The sequence below is a fragment of the Micropterus salmoides genome, unplaced genomic scaffold (assembly GCF_014851395.1).
Source record: "Micropterus salmoides isolate LMB-PRFRI ecotype aquatic unplaced genomic scaffold, ASM1485139v1 Ms_hic_scaffold_23, whole genome shotgun sequence".
NCBI lineage: Eukaryota > Metazoa > Chordata > Actinopteri > Centrarchiformes > Centrarchidae > Micropterus > Micropterus salmoides.
In genome coordinates this window covers 15,366,737-15,388,001 of record NW_024041484.1, presented here as the reverse complement: position 1 = coordinate 15,388,001, position 21,265 = coordinate 15,366,737, and the positions used below count along the sequence as shown (strand labels likewise).

At 40.0% G+C, this 21,265-nt stretch overlaps 1 protein-coding gene across 1 annotated transcript in view; it reads left to right on the top strand.

Annotated features, from left to right (window-relative positions):
• Nucleotides 1–21,265, top strand: part of chchd3a (coiled-coil-helix-coiled-coil-helix domain containing 3a) — a 69,567-nt gene that overhangs the window by 41,464 nt on the left and 6,838 nt on the right. The window contains 2 exon segments of the mRNA XM_038738735.1: nucleotides 617–700; nucleotides 11,323–11,393. Of these exon segments, the coding sequence (XP_038594663.1) occupies nucleotides 617–700; nucleotides 11,323–11,393 (155 nt within the window).

The following is a 21,265-nucleotide window of genomic DNA, read 5'->3' as shown; positions in this document are numbered from 1 at the left end:
CATATATATGATGAGAAGTAATTCCACAATTAAAAATATGTGGTCCTCAAAACAGTGTTGTCGTATCTGTAAAGAGAGTTAAACTTCTAATATTATTAATAAAATTTAAATTTATGTTTTGATCTGAGTCATTGAACCTCTATCACATTGTGGAGGTCTGCTTTTTCCTCTCTGGAAGCTGATACATCCACATCTTATCTGGTCTGTATTTCACCTAGAGAGTCACCCGTATGTTTAGTGAAGGTCACAGTAGAGGGGAGGACAGTGGAGATTGGTAGGCCGGGTAAATATATATATGCCAGACTATGGCGCTTGTTTGCACTGAGAACTGATGTTATCCCTTTTGGCCTGATAGAGGTTTGGCTGAAGATTTAGTACAAGAGGTCAAAGAAGCACATACAATACCTGCCAAGACATCATTGGTCTTGCACACAGGTGTGTTTTCCACACATTAAGCAAAATGTGCACATACAGGCAGGCGTCACTATGGGCCTCTCTCATCTGTATGTGTACTTGTGTATGTGTGTTTGTTTGTTATAATTGTCAATGCTCCACTGAGCACATAAGTAATGGTGTGTGTATGTGTGTGTGTGTGTGTGTGTGTTTTTTTTTTTAGGCCAAGCAGCTGGAGGCCAGAGAAGCAGACATAAAGAAGCAGGATGCTTTCTACAGAGAGCAGGTGGCCCGGCTGGAGGAGAGAGTAAGAAACAGTTTGCAACATACACAAACCTGGGAGAAAAAAAAAAAGCCTCTATATGGACATCGGTTTCATGCAGCCCAATTCATAAAACTAGAATCAACCAGTTACTGCAGAAATAGCAATATCTGAATCATCTTAGTGTTAATTAATATAGCTTTTATAACCCTTCATCAGCTCAGTTCTCGTGTTTCCCCCCCCTCAAATTTCTCAAATGATAAAACAGAAATGTGTTCTTGATCACAGGGTGGTGATCTTAACATTAGGAATGCAGATAGCAACACATTTTTAAAAAGCTGAAACCAGCTGATAACATAGACAGGGCCCGGCAAATGTACTGTACATACTCTTTATAGAGCTATACATACATCGTCGTGTGTATTAAACTGCATGCTCATGGAAGGTGGTTCATTGCACACAAACTTGCTTTTAACAAAACTGCCTTAAACTTTTTGTTTTTACGATGACTAAGCAAAACACTGAAGAGAAAACAATAGTTCTGGTCTCACAAGAATGATATAAAAAGATAAATAATAGAATAAAACCAAACACAACTAATAAGAATATCCAAGGTGGAAGATACAGTATCTAATTGTGTTGCAAAAGATAACTTTCCATTTTACAACAGAAGGCAAAGTAAAAACTAAATGCTGCAGTCACCAAGCTAGATGACATCATTGCTATTTTCAAGAACATACATCACGCACTGCAGCTCTAGTTTTTGCCTGGGGAAAAGTTTTCATATCATACCTCTATTAATGTATAATGCCCTCGTCGACACACAGCAGTGCACACAGAAGCACACACACAAACAAGTGCGCGGATTCATGCACACAATTCAGCCAGCATTCGCTGTGAGCTTGGTCACCACTGGGCTCAGCTAAAGTACAGTCATATTTATTCTTTTTCTTCATCTATCTACCCCACTGTTTTTGTTATCATCCTTCAACTTAAACTCTGCATGCTTTCCCCAGTGTGACGTGCATCGCTCTCTCTCTCTCATGTCCCTTGCCTCTCCGTAATTGTCTCAATGCCGCTCTTTTGCTCTGAGGCTCTCTTTTTTCCCCCTTTACTTTCTACCTTCAATTCCACCATCTGAAGGATAAAGGGTTACATCTCATTCATCCCTGTGTGTGTCCTTGTGTCCCTGAAAATGACACTACCCTGATGTTCATTGTCAAACCAGTGTCCTATGGAGGGGCACAAGGGTCAGCTGCCGTGCTTAGCAAACTTCAATTGGCAGCTCCATGCTGGTCCCAGTGAGAAAGAGGGAACCAGGGTCAAATGCCCTGTTAAACTGTGTTTAAAAGGGACGCTTCATGCTGCTTTCAAATCATAAGTGTATCTCAGGAAGGATATACAGTGCCCTAATAAACGTGCTTAAAGTGATGCCTTCATACTGGGAAGGGGGGTTTTCCCCTTTGGAGGGTTCAAAAAGTTAAATGCCCTCTATAGAGGAAGGTAAATCGAAATGTATTCTTTGAAGAATAAGAACTTAGAAATTCTTAGAAACTCCTGTGAATACCATGATGGTATACTCAGTGGGCACACTGACCTCAATGTCAAATAATTTTCTTGGTGAAAAGATAGTGTCTTATCTTATGTATGCTTATCAGTGCATGTGCACACGACATTATTACAGAAATTGCCTTGAATATACTATTTTGCCATTTCTAAATGTTTTTTTTAGCTGATTAAACAAGCAGCACAATTGTAATTGTTCACTAACCATGCTGGTTTAATATTTTTAGTATGGATTTGTTACTTTGTATTAAACACGAGACAATATTTTCTTTGGTAAAAATATTCCTTCCTTCACTGAGGATGAATTCTTAAGCTAAGCCAGTGGGTACTGAGTGGTAGTGGATTTCTATCATTAATTGAAGGGGCCTTGGTCTGTACCTAAATGTTCTCTTGTTGCACTTGAACTGCACCGATCCAGTCATATAGTTGAGCTTCTCTCTTTTAATTCCTGTACTATTCCTATCATTCCTATATAATTATTATTATATCTTTATACAGTGTAGCTCTACTGCATCGCCCTTTATAGGAGCAAATGTGAGAAATTATGAATCTTAACTAACACAGGCTTTATTGACTTCAGGCACTGGCCATCCATCAGCCATGCTGGCCTCTGGTCAATATTCCTTAGATCAAAGTGTCAACAAATCACCTTCACACCTCATAGAGAGACAGAAGATTCAGAGAGAGAGAGAGAGAGAGATGGACACACAGCTATGAAAGGGATACTGTATTGAAGACAGGTGAAAGAGTAAAAAGAGAAAGTAGAGATTAAACACGAGAAAAGACAAGATAGGAAAGAAAAGACTGGACACTGGGTAGCGCAGGAATTTAAGAGATTCTTCCTGAGGTATCACATGAAATTATGATAAAGTGACATTATGAGTGAGTGATAAAGGATAAGAACGAGAAAAAGATGAAAGCAAAAGAAGGAGACAGGCGAGTAGTAAAAAGATAAAATGTCACTGAATGATAAAGACCAAGAGAGCATGGTAAAGAAAAGGTTGCAAGAGCACTACATCATGAGAAACAGTTAGATGTAGGAGGGGTCAAAAATCAGCTGATTTTGTTTATTGATTTATGCACAGGAATTAAATGATAAATTAATTGTATTTCCTAAGCACTTGCACACAAACACCCCACCACTTCAGTTGACAAATTCTATCAAGATTTATGGCGTATTGGGGGGGGGAACACAACAGAAGTAGAAACCATATGTTGTTGCATGCGTTTTGCGTGATGGTGTGTGATCCTGTGTGTATCTGAGGTTCAATGGTGAGCATTTTGCATGTTGTTTTACTGTGCAGCAAGCGGCTTGGGACTTCTTAGGGGGTGCCGTGTGTTTGGACTGTGTTAATAGTGCTCCCCTTTCTGTGCCCCGTTTGGAATTCAGTCCAGCCTCTGTCCATTCCTTGTTCTCTAAACCCAACGTCAGCCCGGCAGTATACCAAGCAAAATTATTTTTGGCATGTTCTGTTCCTGTGTACTCACCATAACTCCCGCTTAGCTAATAGTGCCTACTCCAGATGAATGAATTTAATATGGACAGTACAGAGAACAAATTTACAGGAATATTAGAATACAGGCAGAGCTAAACAAAGATAAGCAATCATGAACCTAAGTGTATATGAAAATAGATATAAAACAGCTGGACAACAAGCATAAAGCATCCACATCCGGGTCACATTAGTGCTGTATATTGTGGTTGTTCCTCTGCCATACAGTGCAAAGAACACTAAATACTGTAATACAAGTTCATCTATATACCAAGGTGAAATATGTATCTTTTGAGGGAAAGATTAAATGTATTGGACATGCAGGTTGCTTAGACATACACAGAGACAAGAAAAAATATCAAACTTTCTGTGGTTCCAGATGCTCAAATGTGAGAAATTGCTGCTTTTGTAAGTTTAAAATCAATGTACATTGAATATCTTTGGGTTGTAGACAGTTGATTGGACAAAATAAGACATCTGAAGATGCTACCTTGAGCTTTGAAAAATTGTCATGAGCATTTTCTCCTATTTTTTGATATGGACTTAAAACAAATAATCACTGGAAAATAATCATCAGATTAATTAGTAATGAAAATTATTAGCTGCAGCACTGTTATGTACATGCTATTGCGCCATGTCTATATTACACCGTAATATGTGTGAGTACAGCAAGATGATTTGGTATTGCAGGCCTAATGCACAGGGTTTATTTTGAAGCATCGCATGGCTGATTGAAATGTTTATGGCATGTGAAAAGAAACTGCCCAGCATGCTTTATAGCACCTACCACAAGTGCTTGAGTTGAAATAAGGTATGCCTGAGTAGAAAACCCATATGAACAAACAAAGTAAACTCATTCAAGTAAAAAAAAATATATATATATGTGTCCCAGAATCACATGACATTGTTGATCAGTCGCAAGTCATGGTGTAATGGTGGGCTGCAGTTCCTCCAACCAGTCTGTGCACACTGTGGCTATCAAAGCCCAGTGTAGTGCTTCTTTTTGGTTGCAAACCCTCCATTTCGCTAGTGTGAATGCACAGAATTTGATTTCACTTCGAGTATACTGCTAGCTTAATATTATCTCCCATCACGTTCTTCACCCTCCTTCTGTCTGCCCTCCGGTCCTCCCGTCACCTCAGGATTCCCCCAGCATTTTGAACACCAGCGGAAAGAGGTACCAAAAGAGAGAGGGAGAGAATATAAGTCTGATATATATTACATGTCTGTTCCAATCCAACATGGCCATTCATCAGAGGGGCTTCCAGTGACAGGCCATCACCAGGCTCCCAGGGAGCTCAGCCTGCTGCCTCTGTTGCTGCCGCTCATTGTGGCCACAGCTACCAAATAGCCCCTGAAAACAATATCTATATATTTATTACATTTTCACTCAATACCTGCCCTGCTGTAAAACAATCTCATATTTAACAATCAACTTGCCCATTTTTTTTTTTTTTTTTTTTTTTTTTTTTTAAAACTCCTACCATGTCTCTTTCCAGCCCTCCCTCCCACCACACACCACTTCTGTCTCTCTCTCTATAGCTCTCCCTTTTCTGTTTTTTTTTTTTTCTTCATGCCTCATTTTTTTTGCAGGAGGGATTTTTCTTCTCTTTTTTTCTTTCTTTTCACCTTGTATATCGATGAAATTGGATTTTTCTGCTCTCCCATGGAGGACAATCACTGCAGCAATTGCCATCTCATAGCAAAGTTCCACAGCACTGTGAAAGGAAGAAATACAGAGGAAAGAGCATTAAAAAACAGTAATAGCTTCTATCTCTCTATCTGTCTCTGACTTGCTATCTTCATCTCTCCCTCGGTCTGTCATTTCTCTAGTTTTTTGCCTTCTGTCTCTCTTTCTGGAGACTGGAGCTAAAGTTTTACGTACATTTTGCTTGTTGTGTGTTAAAAATTCTAAGTGAAAATTTGAAGAGTTGTTTCTTGCTTTTCTTGTTGCTCTTTTGTAGCAGTAAATGTGTTTTCAAATTTCTCTTTCACCATGAAGTGATCAATGTAGTCTGGCTCTGCTAGTTGTATAACAGGAGACACAGTAATCCGGAGTGAAGACATGACAGTGTGCTGCAGTGTTGAATTATTGCGTCTGAGACTGTTTGCTGTTATAGCCGCATGATGGGATTCACAGGGATTTAACGGGAAGTCTTTTCAAGGAATGGTGATTTCACAACAACAGAGCGACACGTTTGTTTATGTAAAAAGAAATCCTACAACAGTAATGCTTCACATGCCAAAGTAATGCTGTGATACAACTTTTGAAATGTCAGCTTATATGGCTCAGTTTTTGTTAAAACTAAGTCACATAGATGTTCATTCAACTAATGGCGAGTTCGTAGTTATGGGTGGTATTGTATTAGATTGCATTATATTGAACTGGTGTCATTGGTGTCATGTCAGTTGGTGTGATTTTTTTCTGTTCACCAATGAAAATGAGGGTAGAACACATTTCATTTAGCCGTAAAGATAGCTAGTTTTGCATTGCATAAATATTTGATATCTAAAAAACATGAATTTGCCTAGATATACATAAGGAATAGTTTGACATTTGGGGAAATATGCTTTCTTGCCGAGAGTTGGATGGGAAGAATGGGACCACTCTCATGTCTATACGGTAAATATATCGAATCTATTAGCTTAGCTTAGCCCAAAAACTGGAAACTGTTAGGCTAGCTTTGTCCAAAGGTAACATAATCTTTAAGCTTGCCTGCCAACTAGAGGAGACACCAGGAAGTGACTGAGCCTGGCCAAGAAATAGTCCTGCCCATTACCCTGGTAAATCCACAATGTGTCTTTTTTACACTTAGGTTTTCGCCCCAATTTGATTGCTGGACATTTGTGTTTATTCTCTCAAAACAGCCAATGTACCGACTGCACTGCAATAAAGTTAGCTGTAAGATAACTAATCAACCCTTTGTGTGGGAGTGTGCCTGTGTGACTTAATCTCAGCCTCTGACTGATCTCAGAACTGAATTTCTGATCGCAGAAACTCCAGTTGTTTCTGTTATTTTCCTACAGTCTCTCCTTTTTCCTCGTCTATGTACTATGTTTATGGAATAAAATTATAAAGCCCTAGGATAATTGCAAATCTTATGCTGAAATAGAAACAATTTAACCCCAGGGATGAGTCTTTCAGTCAGGTCGCGCCACCCTGGGCGAATCACGTCTTTCCACTGACCCTCCAAAGCGGCCACTTCTGCAAAGATGAGTGGGCCAGAATTCCTCCAAAGCGCTGTAAAAGACTCATTGCCAGTTATTGCAAATGCTTGATTGAAGTTGTTGCTGTGTGGGGGGGCCCAACCAGTTATTAGGTTTATGGGGCAATGTAGGGCCATGTAGGTTTGGATTTTTTCCCCTTAATAATAAAAACCTTAAATAAAAAACTGCAATTTGTGTTATCTTTGTCTAATATTTCAATATGTTTGATCTGCAACATTTTCAGTGTGACAAACATACAAAAAAATAAGAAATCACGAAGGGGGCAAACACTTTCACACCATTGTAGCTACCTTTGGCTAAAAATAAATTCTTATATGAGTTTAACATGATAAAGATGGTCAGTTCTGGTTGACTCTTCTGTTTCCTCATCTCCACCCATGTTTTCTTGCCAAATCTTGAAATGCTTCGCCAATTCTGTGTATGCAGGATAGGCTCAGTAGCAGTTTACCAGACTCTTTGCTCTCCTTATGAGGAACTTGCACACAGCAGAAGTCTCATTTTCTCTAGCTCTGCAGAACCGTAATGTTGGGCATGGTGGGGTTTCTCCCCATTTCAGCCCTCCTGCTCAGCAGCAGATAAGAGAAAGAAGCCATCAGTGCAGGGAGTTATTTGTTTTATTCATTAAAAATTGGAGGCCTTTTCTTTAAACTGAGCTGGAGTCTGTGTTGGGGTGCACCTTCTATCTTCTCCATATCGCAGCAGTGCATTAGCAGTAATGACTTAATTTGTCTGTGACACCCCCCACCAGCAATTTGTTTGGCTCCAAATGAGCTAAAAACCTAGTGGAAAACAAACAGAGCACATAAATGAATGACAATGAACAGAAACACTGTTTAAGAGGTAGATAACTTGATTGTACATGGGGTATACACAGTGAAAGGTTCTTGAAGTTACACAGTTGTGTGTGAAAAAGAATTACTGAACAGCAATCTCAAAGAAAAAATCTTTCTGTGAGATTTAAAACAAGGTTGTGTTTTGCAGCTCCTAATTTATTTATTTGGTTCAGGGAGGAATGTTTTCAACCAAACCGAGCAAAGTCTCTCTTCTGTGGGCTAACAAAAGGTCAGGGCCACTCTCTAAATCAGTTGGGGCAACAGCTGGAAATCACAATTTGAGACCACTCAGTAATCACACAAAATTACACTCTTCTCTGTCTGGTGGTGAGCGAGTGTTTTTTTCTTTTTTCTTTTTTATATCTAGCCAGCAGGGTATGTGTAGACACCTTTGGCAGCATGTCCACATATGTACCCATGCTGTGTGCGATAGTACCTTGTGCATGTCAGGTGTCAGCGTGAATGCAAGTGCATTGTTTGTGTATGTGTATTGTAAGTGGTCCTGCAATCATTGTCACACACGGCCTTTTGTCTTCCCAGGTGGATTAGTGCGCTGATTAGTGCCAGCTTTGCCATTTAGGCAGGTATTATTACCTTATACTTAGTATTCTAGACAGAGACCGAAATCCAGCTCTTTTAGACTGTCTCTTTCTCTTCCAATGGCTCAATCTCCACACCCAGGAGAAGTCTTATTGTTGCCTCTTTAGCAGCCCCTAAAATCTCTTTTTAGTCTTTTTATCTTTGAATAAGCTTATCTTTTAAATCCTTTTTGACAGTTTCTTTGTCTACGCTGAAAACCACTTGATTCAAGGCCAAGAGGTCACAGATACAGCATGAGCTTACAAGTAAACTCCTAAACTTTGGGCAATCTTCTTTATTGTGTTTTACATACAAACTAATGTCTGCCTATGGAACAACTGAAATGGGTCTGTAAAGGATTCAGACCTCTTCATTTTTACACATTTTGTAATATTTAATTTCATTAATTTTATACCCATTTGAAATTATCAAAAATCTTCTCTAGCAGTCACTTACTCCCCTCTGCGAATGTATCCCCTGACCTGTATAAATCCTGTAGGGATGTCACGACACCAGAAATTTAGTAGTCAATACCAATACCAGTGAAATTTCATGGTTCTCTCGATACAATGGTAAAAAACAAACAATAAATCCCATGTACTTCAACATACATTCCTTTAATTAAAATATTTGAACATTACAAAAAAAACTGCTTTGAAAGTTGTGAGTGGATGTCAATATATTCTTAAATGAGCAAGCTATTAAAATTACATCCTTGCAAAGTGCATAATTAATTAAGTTTTCTACAAACTCACAGGTGTGAAATGTTTATGGGTAGTCACTACTGTCTTGGCAGTGGTTTGAGATGTTTATGTTGAAAAACAAAAAAATTATTGAAGATTGAAACATATTACACTTTTAAGTCTCTAACTGCCTATAGTGACAGGTGAATTGCACAGACATCCAGTTCTTTGCGCTCTCAACTGCATCAGCATATTTGGTGATGTTGAGTGGATCGAACCTGTGAAGCGTCTGCCTAAATTAGCTCTCCAACATATTCAAAACTGGGAGAAATTGAGGCTTTGACACGGAGCTATTGAAGGTTACAGCCACAAAAACAAACAAATGTTCAATATTAAACTAACTTCACCCCAGTTTCACAACTCTTACTGTTTTTCTTTTTGATAAGTCTAGGCAGAGCTGCTGCTGCAACTGCACTTGTAGCCATCTTCAACATGTTGGATCATCTGCTACCTACGGTGAACTCTAGTAAAACGAGTACCATCATGTTTTCAGAATTCGATCGATGGATTCGGTACCAAATTATCAGTTCTCGTGACATACCTAATATCTTGGACATGTAAGGAGGTTCTCGTGGAGGTCAGGATATGGAACCTTACATAGACATAAATCATTCCAAGAAATCAGTTTGACACGCGTGGACTTGAAGAATGTCAAAGGAAACAAAATGTATGTAAGTTGGAAGTGTCCCAGCAAAGGGTCTGATTATATGTAAATAAGGTTGTTCTTTTGTCTCAGTTCAATACATGTGTGACATCTGTGAAGTCTATACTAAAGATACTTTATATAGAGAGAAAACGCTTAAAAAGCATGTTTTTTGTGTTGTTTTTGTTAATGTCAGTTAACATAATGGAAAAGTAACGGAGTGAATACATTGCAAACCCTCAGTATAAGTGTCCATCCGAATGAAGAGGACTCGAAACTGTATCAGACCTTCTGTCAGCGTTGTCATGTCCCATCTTCTTTTAGCTCTACAACACATGACTATTGATCTTTTCAGCAGTGCAGTTCATTCCTATTGATCTTTTCTGAACTATGATGAATGTCTTCCCTGCTTGGAGGTTACGTTAGGGCAGATGGGACCAAGAGGCTTACATTTGTCACATTTCAAGTGTATCTGTAATTTATGCAAGATGATGTAATTGTTTGCTTTCCTGTGAGTGTAATGTTAACGGGTTAGCTGGTCACTGACTGTGTGCGTTTTGCACAACAAATTCTTGGCCTAAGGTTATTGTCAGGCCTTGGTTAAGACGTATGCGGCTCGAGGGTTCTTGTTTTTCTTAACGATACATAGATTGATAGAACTAAGTTTGAAAATTCATAATTCATCAATAATAATAGTATTACTATTATTAAAGTGGAGTCCTTCACAGGAAGACATTGGAATTGGTAGACATTGCTTAGTTTTGCCCCTGGATCAAACCTCATATGACTGTCAATCAAGCCATCCATCACACTTTACAACCTCTCACTATTTGATCATAAATGTGCAGAACAGCCGCTGAGGGCTGACAAAACAGATCTTCCTCAAGTAGTATAAATGGTGTAGGAGTTAGGTTATATGGCTGTGTTTGAGGAGGTAATTCAGGTTGAGGGGTGCTGCTATGGCTTCATTGGCTGTGGGTCACTGGGGGTTTATGATCGGTGGTCTGTACGTTGTTGACTAGAGACCCGCTGACCTTACAGCATTGCTGCCTGTTATTACAGCAGTTTGTGAAAGGATAAACACAAACACCCACATAAACACACAAATACCTGTAATTCACATGGAGAGGCACAACCCCCCCCCCCACACACACACACACACACACACACACACACGCACACCAAAATAGAAAAACTGTCCTCGTTGCAGACTTCTTACCTACAAACATACTCCCTACTTACTGTACAATGTACATTGCAGATCAAAGAGTTAGTTTCCGGTAATAGACTTGTGACTTTAATGTCCCTGTCCATAAAGATTTAATGGAGTTTGTGTGATGGAAGATAAAGCAGTGCGGCGTAGACTTTGGCTGCACTGTAGGTAGAATGATGTCAGATCTGAACTGTTAAGGGGTGCCACTTGCTGAATGTTTCCTTTTCCTTTGCCCTAAACAGCTTCATCCTGAAAGCAGGAAAGATGTGAATAAATTGGATGGAGTTCTTTATGTAAATGATTACATCACATTTTCATGCATTTATCTCACCCGCTGGCGTGTCTGCCTTTCTCTCCATCTCTCTACAGAGTGCTCAGTTCTACAAGGTCACCACAGAGAACTACCATAAAGCTGCCGACCAAGTGAATGCCAAGTTCAAGTAAGTTACAGTAGACACAGTAGAATCAAAGTAAATCAAAGGCTTTAAATCACATACCAACTGTTTTTTAACCTATTATTTACAGTGACCTCCAAAAATAGAACTTCCGTTGTTCCTTTTCTTTCCTTGTTCTTTTTTCTTTTAAAGTTCTCATTTTAATGTAGGCATATTAGTTACTTATTTATTTTATTCTGCATCTATTGTAGATTAGTTGTCCATGCGGACCAGTGAACACATTATTGAATTATGCTAGCCACATCCTTAACTACGCCTTTCAATCAGAACCACATTAGTCCGTCCCTTTAGCTGATGTTGATGATGTGGTTCACTGATAAGCCTGATCGCATGTTGATGACAGCTTTTCTCGTGCTCTTTTAATTTAAAAGTTAGTTTAAGAGTATCATTTATTCTGTAAAACTTTATCTCCAGCTAGACCAGGGTCAACCAGGATTAACAAATAAGTTGTAAGAACTCTACAACAATAGTTTGACTCCTTTGTCCTCCTTTATATTGCAAACTGCTAACCATTAGTCTTGTACTTCAATAAAACCTAATGAGGTTTTTGGCGCCTGTTTTTATTCAAAGTGCATTATAGCACAATGAGTGCATGTGAGTTCCTCGCTCTGATAGTGCTGCACTGTAAATAGAAGTTACAGCTGCACCTCGCAGTGAAAAGAATGGTTACTTCAGTGAAGCTATTAACAGAGGAGGTAATATTAGGCATCCAAGCGGCCATGGATGTAGCACATATCTGACACATATATGTAACTCAAGAAGATGCAGAATCCCACCCCATCCGCGTTCCATCTGTCTTCTTAATAAGAGGCCATTAGGCTCCATAGTAATGTAGGGAAAGTGGATGAGGAGCCTGCGGGAGGTGGGGCAAGAATGGGCCCTGGCTCTGAGCTCTCCTCCAGGGAGGCTAGGCTAATTGTGTTAGCTTGTCATTAGCCAGCGCTAACACTGGGATCATTGTCTCCCTCAGAAATGCTGGAAACTGATTAGCCTAGCCCACCGGGGGTTTAGCGCTAGACTTGTGGAAGCCGGAGCTGAGACTTCCCAAATCACATTAAAGGAAAAAAAAAATCCACTGGAATAACATTAGTGCCAAATGACCGTGCTAACTGCAAGTGAACGTTAGGCTAACGTGCGGGTAGTCATGTGATGCAGGCCTTTGCTTGAAGAGCAGTGATTGGCGGATTGGATTATAGAAGGTGCATTAGCAGGGCTGTGATGTATGGATGTGTGTGTGTGCTAATGAAATGGCGGGGAGGTCTGGTGTTACAAGACAGGGGCAGGGATATATTGAGGGGTTCAGAGCAGAAGGTTAATTGGATTTAACAGGGCGTGTTTGGCCCATCCTTGTTTATGTGTGATGGTGTATGTTTGTATGCACTCATATGTTGAACATCTCTCTGTGAACATTATGCATGTGTCTTTCCTCAAAGCTCTCTATCCCCCTCTCTCTTACGACAGAGACCCTACAGAGATAAGATGCTATCTGTGGCCTCTGTTGAATAATAACAGGAAATATTTTTTGTCTCACACAGGCTTTTGATTTCCTCAAAGTAAGAAATGTCCCCCAGAGATTAAAAAAGAGAGAAAAGCTGGGGCCTTATCCATACTTGATAGAATTAACATTTGATATGTTAATTTGAGGATGTTATAAAGTGTGTGAGATGACATCTTTCTTATTAGAATGTCTTCATTTCCCCCCTCTAGCTCATGTCAGTGCCACAGTGAAGAGAGTGAGAGTACTTCAGGGATTGATTAGCTGATATTAGGCTGTGGTTTGTTACACAGTGGTGGAGATGATGTGTGGGACCAGATGAGGCTGCCTGTCAAGGGTTATAACATCTGTATAATGTGCTTTTTGTTTAAATAGGACTGTTGGTTGGAATTTGTGGGATTTCCAAAAGTACAAAACAGTTTGAAGATGGAACTATCAGGTCTCAAGAGTTGATGGGATTAGGGAGGAATATCATGGGTATATGCAGCACCTGTTGTTATGCAGGTTCTTTGGGTTGTATGTGATACACACAAGTTATCCATGTAATTTAGAAATAGGTCATGCAAATAGGTTTCAGCAAGTAGACAGTGTGAGTATGTCCCATTCATTGCAGTGGTAAAGTGTGGTCATTTTTCTTGGTGATGTTACAAGAAATAAATTAAAGTGTGAGAGGTCGGAACTTAAGGGAGGGAAGGGTGTGTGTGTATAGTTGTTTGCATATGTGTGCGGTACAGCTGTTCCCTGCCGTTCTACTGCAGTATTCCCGCCAGGGTGTTCTGGGAATGATGGAGCACTCCCAACCGGAACGCTACTGCATCACTGTGACCTCATTCAGCCACAACACACACAAAAAAACACACAATTATATACACACACCCACATATATATGATGAGAGGCACACATCTACATTCTTTCACACTTTCTCAGCTATTATTTTCTACATAAAGCCAGAGAAACACTAATACGAGAGGAAAACAAAACTAAATTTTTTGGCATTTCTACCTCCTGCTTCAAAAACTCACTTTGTTTCCCCACAATATTAATGGACACACGAACAATATTATGTGAAGTGAATGTGAACAAATACTGCTAAAATTGTAAAAAGGCTCTTCTAGTGTTGCTGTGAATCATAAACTGCAGATTGTCAACTTGCTCTCAAAGACCTCCAGTTCTTCCACGTATACCTAAATAAACAGTAACAGTAAGTAGCAGATAATGTAAAATACAGTATGTTAGACACGTGCATACACATAGGACCAAAGCTTTTATTTACAGTCCTCGTGACACTGATTGTAGATAAGAGTTTCCAGTTGCCTATGGAAAGGAGGCTTTCTCTCCCTGCACCTGATTTATATCCTGCCACGTTCACCATTAGTTGTTTATCTAAGTCTGATGCATTGTCACGCTGTCCAGCACTGAATGTGTGACCTTTACTGCACCACGTGTACATAAGAGTGCGTACGCGTGTGTGCGCTATTGTATGTGACGATGAATGAGTTCGAGTGTGCTAACATACACACATATGTATGTGGATATGTGCTTTGGAGTGTGTGTGTGTGTGTGTGTGCAGTGGCCCGACTGGCTGCATTGACCAGATGGAGCTTTAGTTTGAAATGCAAGATGACAGGCATGAAGGAAAATGATAGATGTGAGATTATACGAAAAGGTGGGATAGGGAATGAAAGACCAGCAGCGTAGTCCTAAGCCTCCTGTCAGAGCTAACCTTTGGTGTGGCCTTGAGCTTCTTTGTTGAAGCTGGTCACTCTGTGTTTCTCCGGGGTCCCTGCAGAATTGAGATGGCACAGGGACATCTTATGTTGGTGAATGGGTGGGTCTGACAAAGCTGTGTAACACTGAAGGATTAAGACCCATCATCTCAAATGTCTCCTTTCCCCTTCTCAGGTCTCAAAATCTTGGATTCCTCTAAGCTTTCAGCCTTGATAGTGACATATGTGATAAGATCAGAAGAGGCGATGTATTTTCACGCTTTTATGTTTGTGACTGAGGCTGCATTTGAGTGTCTTAAGCCAAGCATTTTTGGTTTCTTCCCTATACAGTCGGCCATAGAGAATAAAATCAAATTTTTGTCTGTCACTTCACTGTCACTTCTCTCCTCCCTCCGACTACACACTCGCTGCCTTTGTCTGTTTTTTTTTTTTTTTTTAGCTCTTTGGAATAAATCTTTTTTTAATTTAATCCAGTTGACAATAAGAGCAGCCGCGGTCCTCGCTTTGTCTCCCCGCGCACACACGCTAAGGTGGAATGAGGAGGCGTGGAGAAAAACTTGTTGAATGTAAATGGCTTGTTGTTTTTCTTCATAACACTGTAGTGCTTCGCTGCCTTGGTCAAGAGACCACTCCTGACGTGGGAGAAAGTAGAGCCCACTCATCCCTCTTTCTGCCCCTTATAACCAAAATCATTTTGCAGTAAACAACTTAAGCAACCCCTCATCTGCTTTATTTATGTCTTCGTTAATACATTGCGCAATATTACCAGCAAACGCTTTTGTAATCAAGTTGCTTGTTAAGTTTTCAGTGCAACATGTTTTCAAAACAATTAATTGTCAAATGAACTTTGATGCCTTGGTCTAATTGCAGTAAACGAAGACTGGTCAAGTTCACTTAAGACCACATGTTTCTGCAAACCATTGCTTCGTGTGGTGAAAGTTGTGGACACAAAATACAGAAATCCTGTGCAACCTAATGCAATCCAAAACATAGACCACAAAAAAGCATTGCAGGTCTATTGCGTTTGTTTTATTTTTAACATTTCTGAAGAGGATAAATATACTGGAGAAAATCCAACAGCTTTCCTGCAAAATCCACGTGCTCCTACAAAATGTAGATAAGGTGTAGAGGCATTCCATTTTCTTGGCAGTGCTCCTGTTAGTTTAAGGGAATAATACTGATGTCCCAAAATTAATGAAGTAATGATTTATTGATGCTTAATGCGGCAAGCAGCACTTTTTAATTACTAAAGATGACAGGAATTAATTTAGCAGGAAAGTAATTGCAAAGTAGCCTCTCCGATCACAAAGTAGTTGTGGTCGGAGAGGTGTTTTCCTCTCAAGTAGTCTTCAGCGAGGCAGGGCAGGCTGAGCAACGCGTTGACCCTCCTGTCAGGTGAGGGTGAACCACAATTCCGTAGCTAGGCAACCCGGGCGAAAGGACAAGATGGTGGTCAGCCAAGGAGACAGAAGTCAATAACTGCTTTAAAAGCTCTTCTTTTGGCCTTAAGAGCTTCGCTGTGCTGGCTGTAAAAAGCACACACAATTCAAAGGACCTGCGTGGGCGTGCGCATGGACACACGATGCACATACACACCTTTTAGTGGCTGATTTAGTGACTTTGGTGCATTAGAAATGGTTGGGAAAGCCACTCAAAGCTTTTATAGCTTTTCTGTATTATTTGGTTGTTTTTCTTGAACAGCACAGTGAAATGAATGATGGAACACAAAATAAGCATTTCTTGGATATGCAGAAAATGTGGATCGCATATTTACCGATCACTAAGCACCGCCACACACACCGTTTTGGATGAACTTGTAATTTCAAGGTTTCTCTCACAAATAAGGATTCCTGAATCAGTGAACATCAGCTGCATGCTTCAGTATGCTTGTGAAAGATCTCAAACGTGTTCATCTTCTTTTGCTTGAGACCAGAGAAAAGACCTCTTGTAAGAGTGTGTGTAAAGAGAGGTCAGATAGGACATACATTACCTTCTTTTTCCTCTCAACTACTCATCCTTCTTTGTCTCCCTCACTGCTCACTTAGAATCCGTGTTTTCTGTCATAATTTAAATCTCTCTCACTCGCTTTGTTATCATCCGCTTTTGCCTCCCTCACTCGCTCACTTATACTCTCTCGCTCTCTTTCTCTTGCTGTCTCTCCATTCTTTGGCAGTCTTTCTTGATTCAGTCTTTTTTTCTGTCCCTTCCTCCCTCTGTGGCTCTCTCTGTCTCTCTCATTCGATCTCTTATTCATGCTGATGGATTTCACTGCAGGGGGTCACTCAGGTCTGCTTTTAAAAAGCTGCGTGAGCAAAATGTGTGTCATTTTTCTCCTTAACTGGATCATTTGTATTTATTTACCTCCCTCGGTTCAGACGCCTGCCTTAACTAGAGAGAACATGAGGGCTTTTTAAGGGGGAACCGGCACCCACCCCTTAACCCTATTAACCCCTGAGTGGACCCAAATGATGATAAATAGACAATGTGGTGATTGGGAACTCAATCTGGTGGCAAGCGAGGGTAATCCATACTGGAGCTACACGAGTTAGAGATTGGGGGGGGGGGATAAAAACTGGCAACATGTGTGAAGTCTGACCAAATCAGACCATAAAACGGCTTCTTCATGTTCTTGGTCAAGTGCTTTTTAATGAAAATGGACTGATAAGTCCATTAGTAAAGTCGTGTGATGGCACACCAAATGGGTTCTTCGAGGGATAGGGTTGCTTGGCAAAAAAAACTTTTACGTTCAGAGCATTCATACAACATGAGGAAAGCAGCAACTTCCCAGAATCCACTACAACAACTTCAAAAATACAGTGTATTGTTTAAAAAAACAAAAAAACAAGATAAATGCATTTGACACCTTTTGTCTTTGTCAAAAGCTTAAGTAGTGTAGAGAATGTAGAGAAGAGTATTGAACCTTAATGTTTTTGGTGCCTAACAAATTGCTTCCATAAAACCAAATATAAAGTCATGTCAGTTTTTATATTTATACAGTCTATACAGTATACAACACCCTCTATCCTTAGACCCTCAGTTTTGTCAAGTACCAAAAGCTGGAGGCAAATACCTGGTCAGACTGGTAACCTTGTTTACCTATTCATAAATCAATTTTGATCAGGTTGGCAAGAGTCTGTGTTTTATAGAGAAACAATTCTAGCTTGCTTTAATTTATGTATGGTTTTTATGATCACCAGGAGCACCAAAGTGACACCAAACTGCTCCGATTTTGAAGAAACAGTAAAGTTTTAAGGTATTAAAAAAGGTTTGGGTATTTGTACCAAACCTTATACTATTGTTTTGGCACTAATATCAATGTTTTTAAATGACATCCATAGACATTCTGCTATCCACCAATAATAGAGTGATTAGCACTAGACTCAAGTCTTTTCAAAGAATATTATTTAGCAGTTTTTGCATTCATCTAAACACACTTTAATTTATCTTCCGTTCATTTTTGTTTTGTTTTGCTGGTTGCAGCCATTACATATTTAGGAATGCACATCCACTGCTTGCAATGTTAGTATTGCAGGAAACTTTCCTGGAGCCAGTTTGTGCAATCAATAATTCTTTTTACAGGGGACAGTTTAATGCTATCCAGTATTGGAATGGAAAATGTCTTTCTGTCTATACGCCTGCGTGTCCCTTTTGGGCACTTGTGTGTGTCTTTGTTCGTAGTTCTCTAATTATGACAGATGAACGTACATGTTTTCCAGATGTGTCTCACACTTTGTTCAACTATTGAAGCATGTTGTATCCTTAACGGAGATCTATGAATGTAATTTTAGTGCAAAGCTCTACATTGTTACAGCAGATGGTAGCCGTGGTCAATATATGTTGGATTGAAAAATGTACTGAACACTGTTCCTCGCTCAGTTCATTGGCGTAGCACATGCATATTATATGAAAATCTTGACATCGATCTGAATAAGTCTCCCGGCTTGCAGTCAATATGTTCTTTGAAGAATGTAGTCGTAGCCATAAACCTATCAGAATATGTCCCCTCCATGGAAATGTGCTGACTTGTGCAGCGGGAGACTTGAAAGAAAGGATTGTATTAAATGATATAGGGACACCTTGAGGAGGGAGACGGGCAGTGAGAGGGAGTGGTAATCTGTTCTGCTTTATTACATGTTAAATGGGACACATTCACCCTCTCGTATCATTTCTGCCCTTCCTCTCAACCTCGTTTTCTGTTCTCTCCTTAAAGAAAACTTAAGAAAGGGAGTGAACAGAGAGCTTCAGGAGTGTTTTGTGGAGGGTCATCTCCACATCTTTCGTCTCCACTCTTCTTTCTCCCTCTTCGTCTCTACACTTTTTTTTTTGCGTGTCCTCGAACGCAAAACACATTCTGTCTCAGTTTCTCTAATAAAGCCTCTTTTCTCTATGGAGTGTCCCCCTCTCTCTGTCACATCAGTCTCCCCTCCTCTTTGTCCTATTCTCTCTTTCCCTCTCTCTGCTTTGTGATTTATTACGCAGCGCAGAGAAACTGGAATGTGGATATATAAACCAACCTTACATTCCTATCAGTGGATCAAGGCAATAGGGACTTGCTTGGTTTTTGTGTGTGGTTGGGTGGGGTTGATAAGGTGGTGTTAGAGACCTTTACTGCTACTGATGTCACAAGGCTAGACCCCTATATGACTGTTTAGATTTACTGTCTCTGGGGTAGAGGGGTGTAACACGCACACACACACACAATAATCAACTTTATCAGGCTAGATTTCTCTATTTGTTTCATTGTCTCCAACCACATGGAAATTTATTAAATATCCATGAACCTCGGGGGATTGAGTGAGGGAATAAAGGAGAGATGAATAAGGGGGAGAGAGAGAAGGTGGAAGAGGGGGTTATGGGACATTTATTGGCAATAGCTGCTTCTATAACCTGTAGAATAATCTATTAGAGTGTGTGTGTGGGGATTTATACTGCAGCGTTATAGTTTTTGCCTGTGCGTGACACTGGATAGCATGTGTTGTTTACTGACGAGCAAGGGTGTGTTTATCTGTCCATGTTGTGCGTTGTGTATGTGATGGCTATACAGGTAGAGCAGCAGTGTCACCAGAAGGACTTTCCCTAAATGGGGTCACAAGAAGGGGTCAGGAAATTGGAAAAAAAACTACAACTAAAATCTGCCGCAAAAGCATGTTTATCAGATTCTGTTTAGTTTTACATACTCAACACTCTTATTCAAATTAAACAGTCTAAGAAGGAAAAACACTCTTCATTGGAACTGCTCACAGCTCAGGGACATGCAGGGTCATAATTAGACATTTGCTTTATTTAAAGGGGTCAAAAGCAAAAGAGTTTGCGAACCACTGGCCAATACAAAGACTGTGTCTTCTTCTACTGATAACAGACCCAAATACATCCCAACCTGTTATACAAAACTCAGTTTCTAAACAAATTTCAAAATGCCTTTTTTCATTTCCTGTAAATCATAGCTAAAAACAAGGTTTTGCTTTGGGAATGCGATGCAGTCTCGATGTTTATGAATGCCTTACTGCTCAGGTTACATGGGAACTCGATGATTCATAGTTGTTTTTGACTGTATTTATAATTATACCATATGATTCCCACAATGGAAGCATCTACTGTGTATCCACTCTTTACACACACTCTTACAAGAGGTCTGGTCTCTGGTCTCAAGCTGTTTTTTTTGTAGTGGTATTTGATATAGCTATATAGGGAGGTATTGTCGGTGCAAATGTAATTAAATTCAAGGATCAAGATGCCCCCTAGTCTGCCTAAAGCTGAGTGCAATAACTGTGTACTTCTATAACTAGCCTGAAAGAATTCGGTGATTACCTGAGGCCAATGACTGACTTGAAAAACAAAAGCCTTCTCTTTTCAGATAGTATTTGTTAGTTTTGAAATGACCACATTCAAATGTGTTACATTAATATATTATGAGCTCTGCTATATTTTTTGTCATGACTTTATGTTACCGTGCTAAAAATGTAGGTCCATTTCATACATTAAAGGCAAAAAGGGTAATATTCTAGCGGTTATGGTTTATAGCGTATTCGTGTTATGACATGTCTGTCGTTTTTTCCCCATCTGCTCACCCTGCTGCATAGCAGTGCAGCAGTCATGCTTTAGTAAATGACACCAGGGCTCCTAATGTAAAACTGAGGAGGAGGGAGGGTTGTAGTCTTTCCCTACCAGATCTGTTTGGTTGGTGGCAGGAACTTAATGTTAATGATAGATGATAGAGGATGAAGTGCGCCGAGTGTATGTGACAGTGTTATTGTCTCCATGATTAACTCAACCACTGTCTCAGCCCCTTCTCCAGAAAGAGAGCAGGCAAAAATAGAAGTACCAGTGTCTAGTTGCTCATCAAGAAATGCTCTTGTTTTCTATCCTCATCCCCACAATCCTCTCTTTCTCCTTCCCCTCCTCTCTCTGTCTCTATCTCTCACTCTCTCTCTCTCTCCCAGGCCATTACTGGGGTGATAAACACTGTGGTTTGTATCAGCAGGATGCACCTGGCATTAACGCGAATGCTAAAGAAAGTAATTAGTGGGTGTATGTGGCTCCCCTCGTCCCTGTAGATGCCCATAGGCGGTGTAATAAATGAGCGCCAGGATCCATAGGAATAGGCTGGCAGTGATTTCTGCTAGTACTGCTGTCA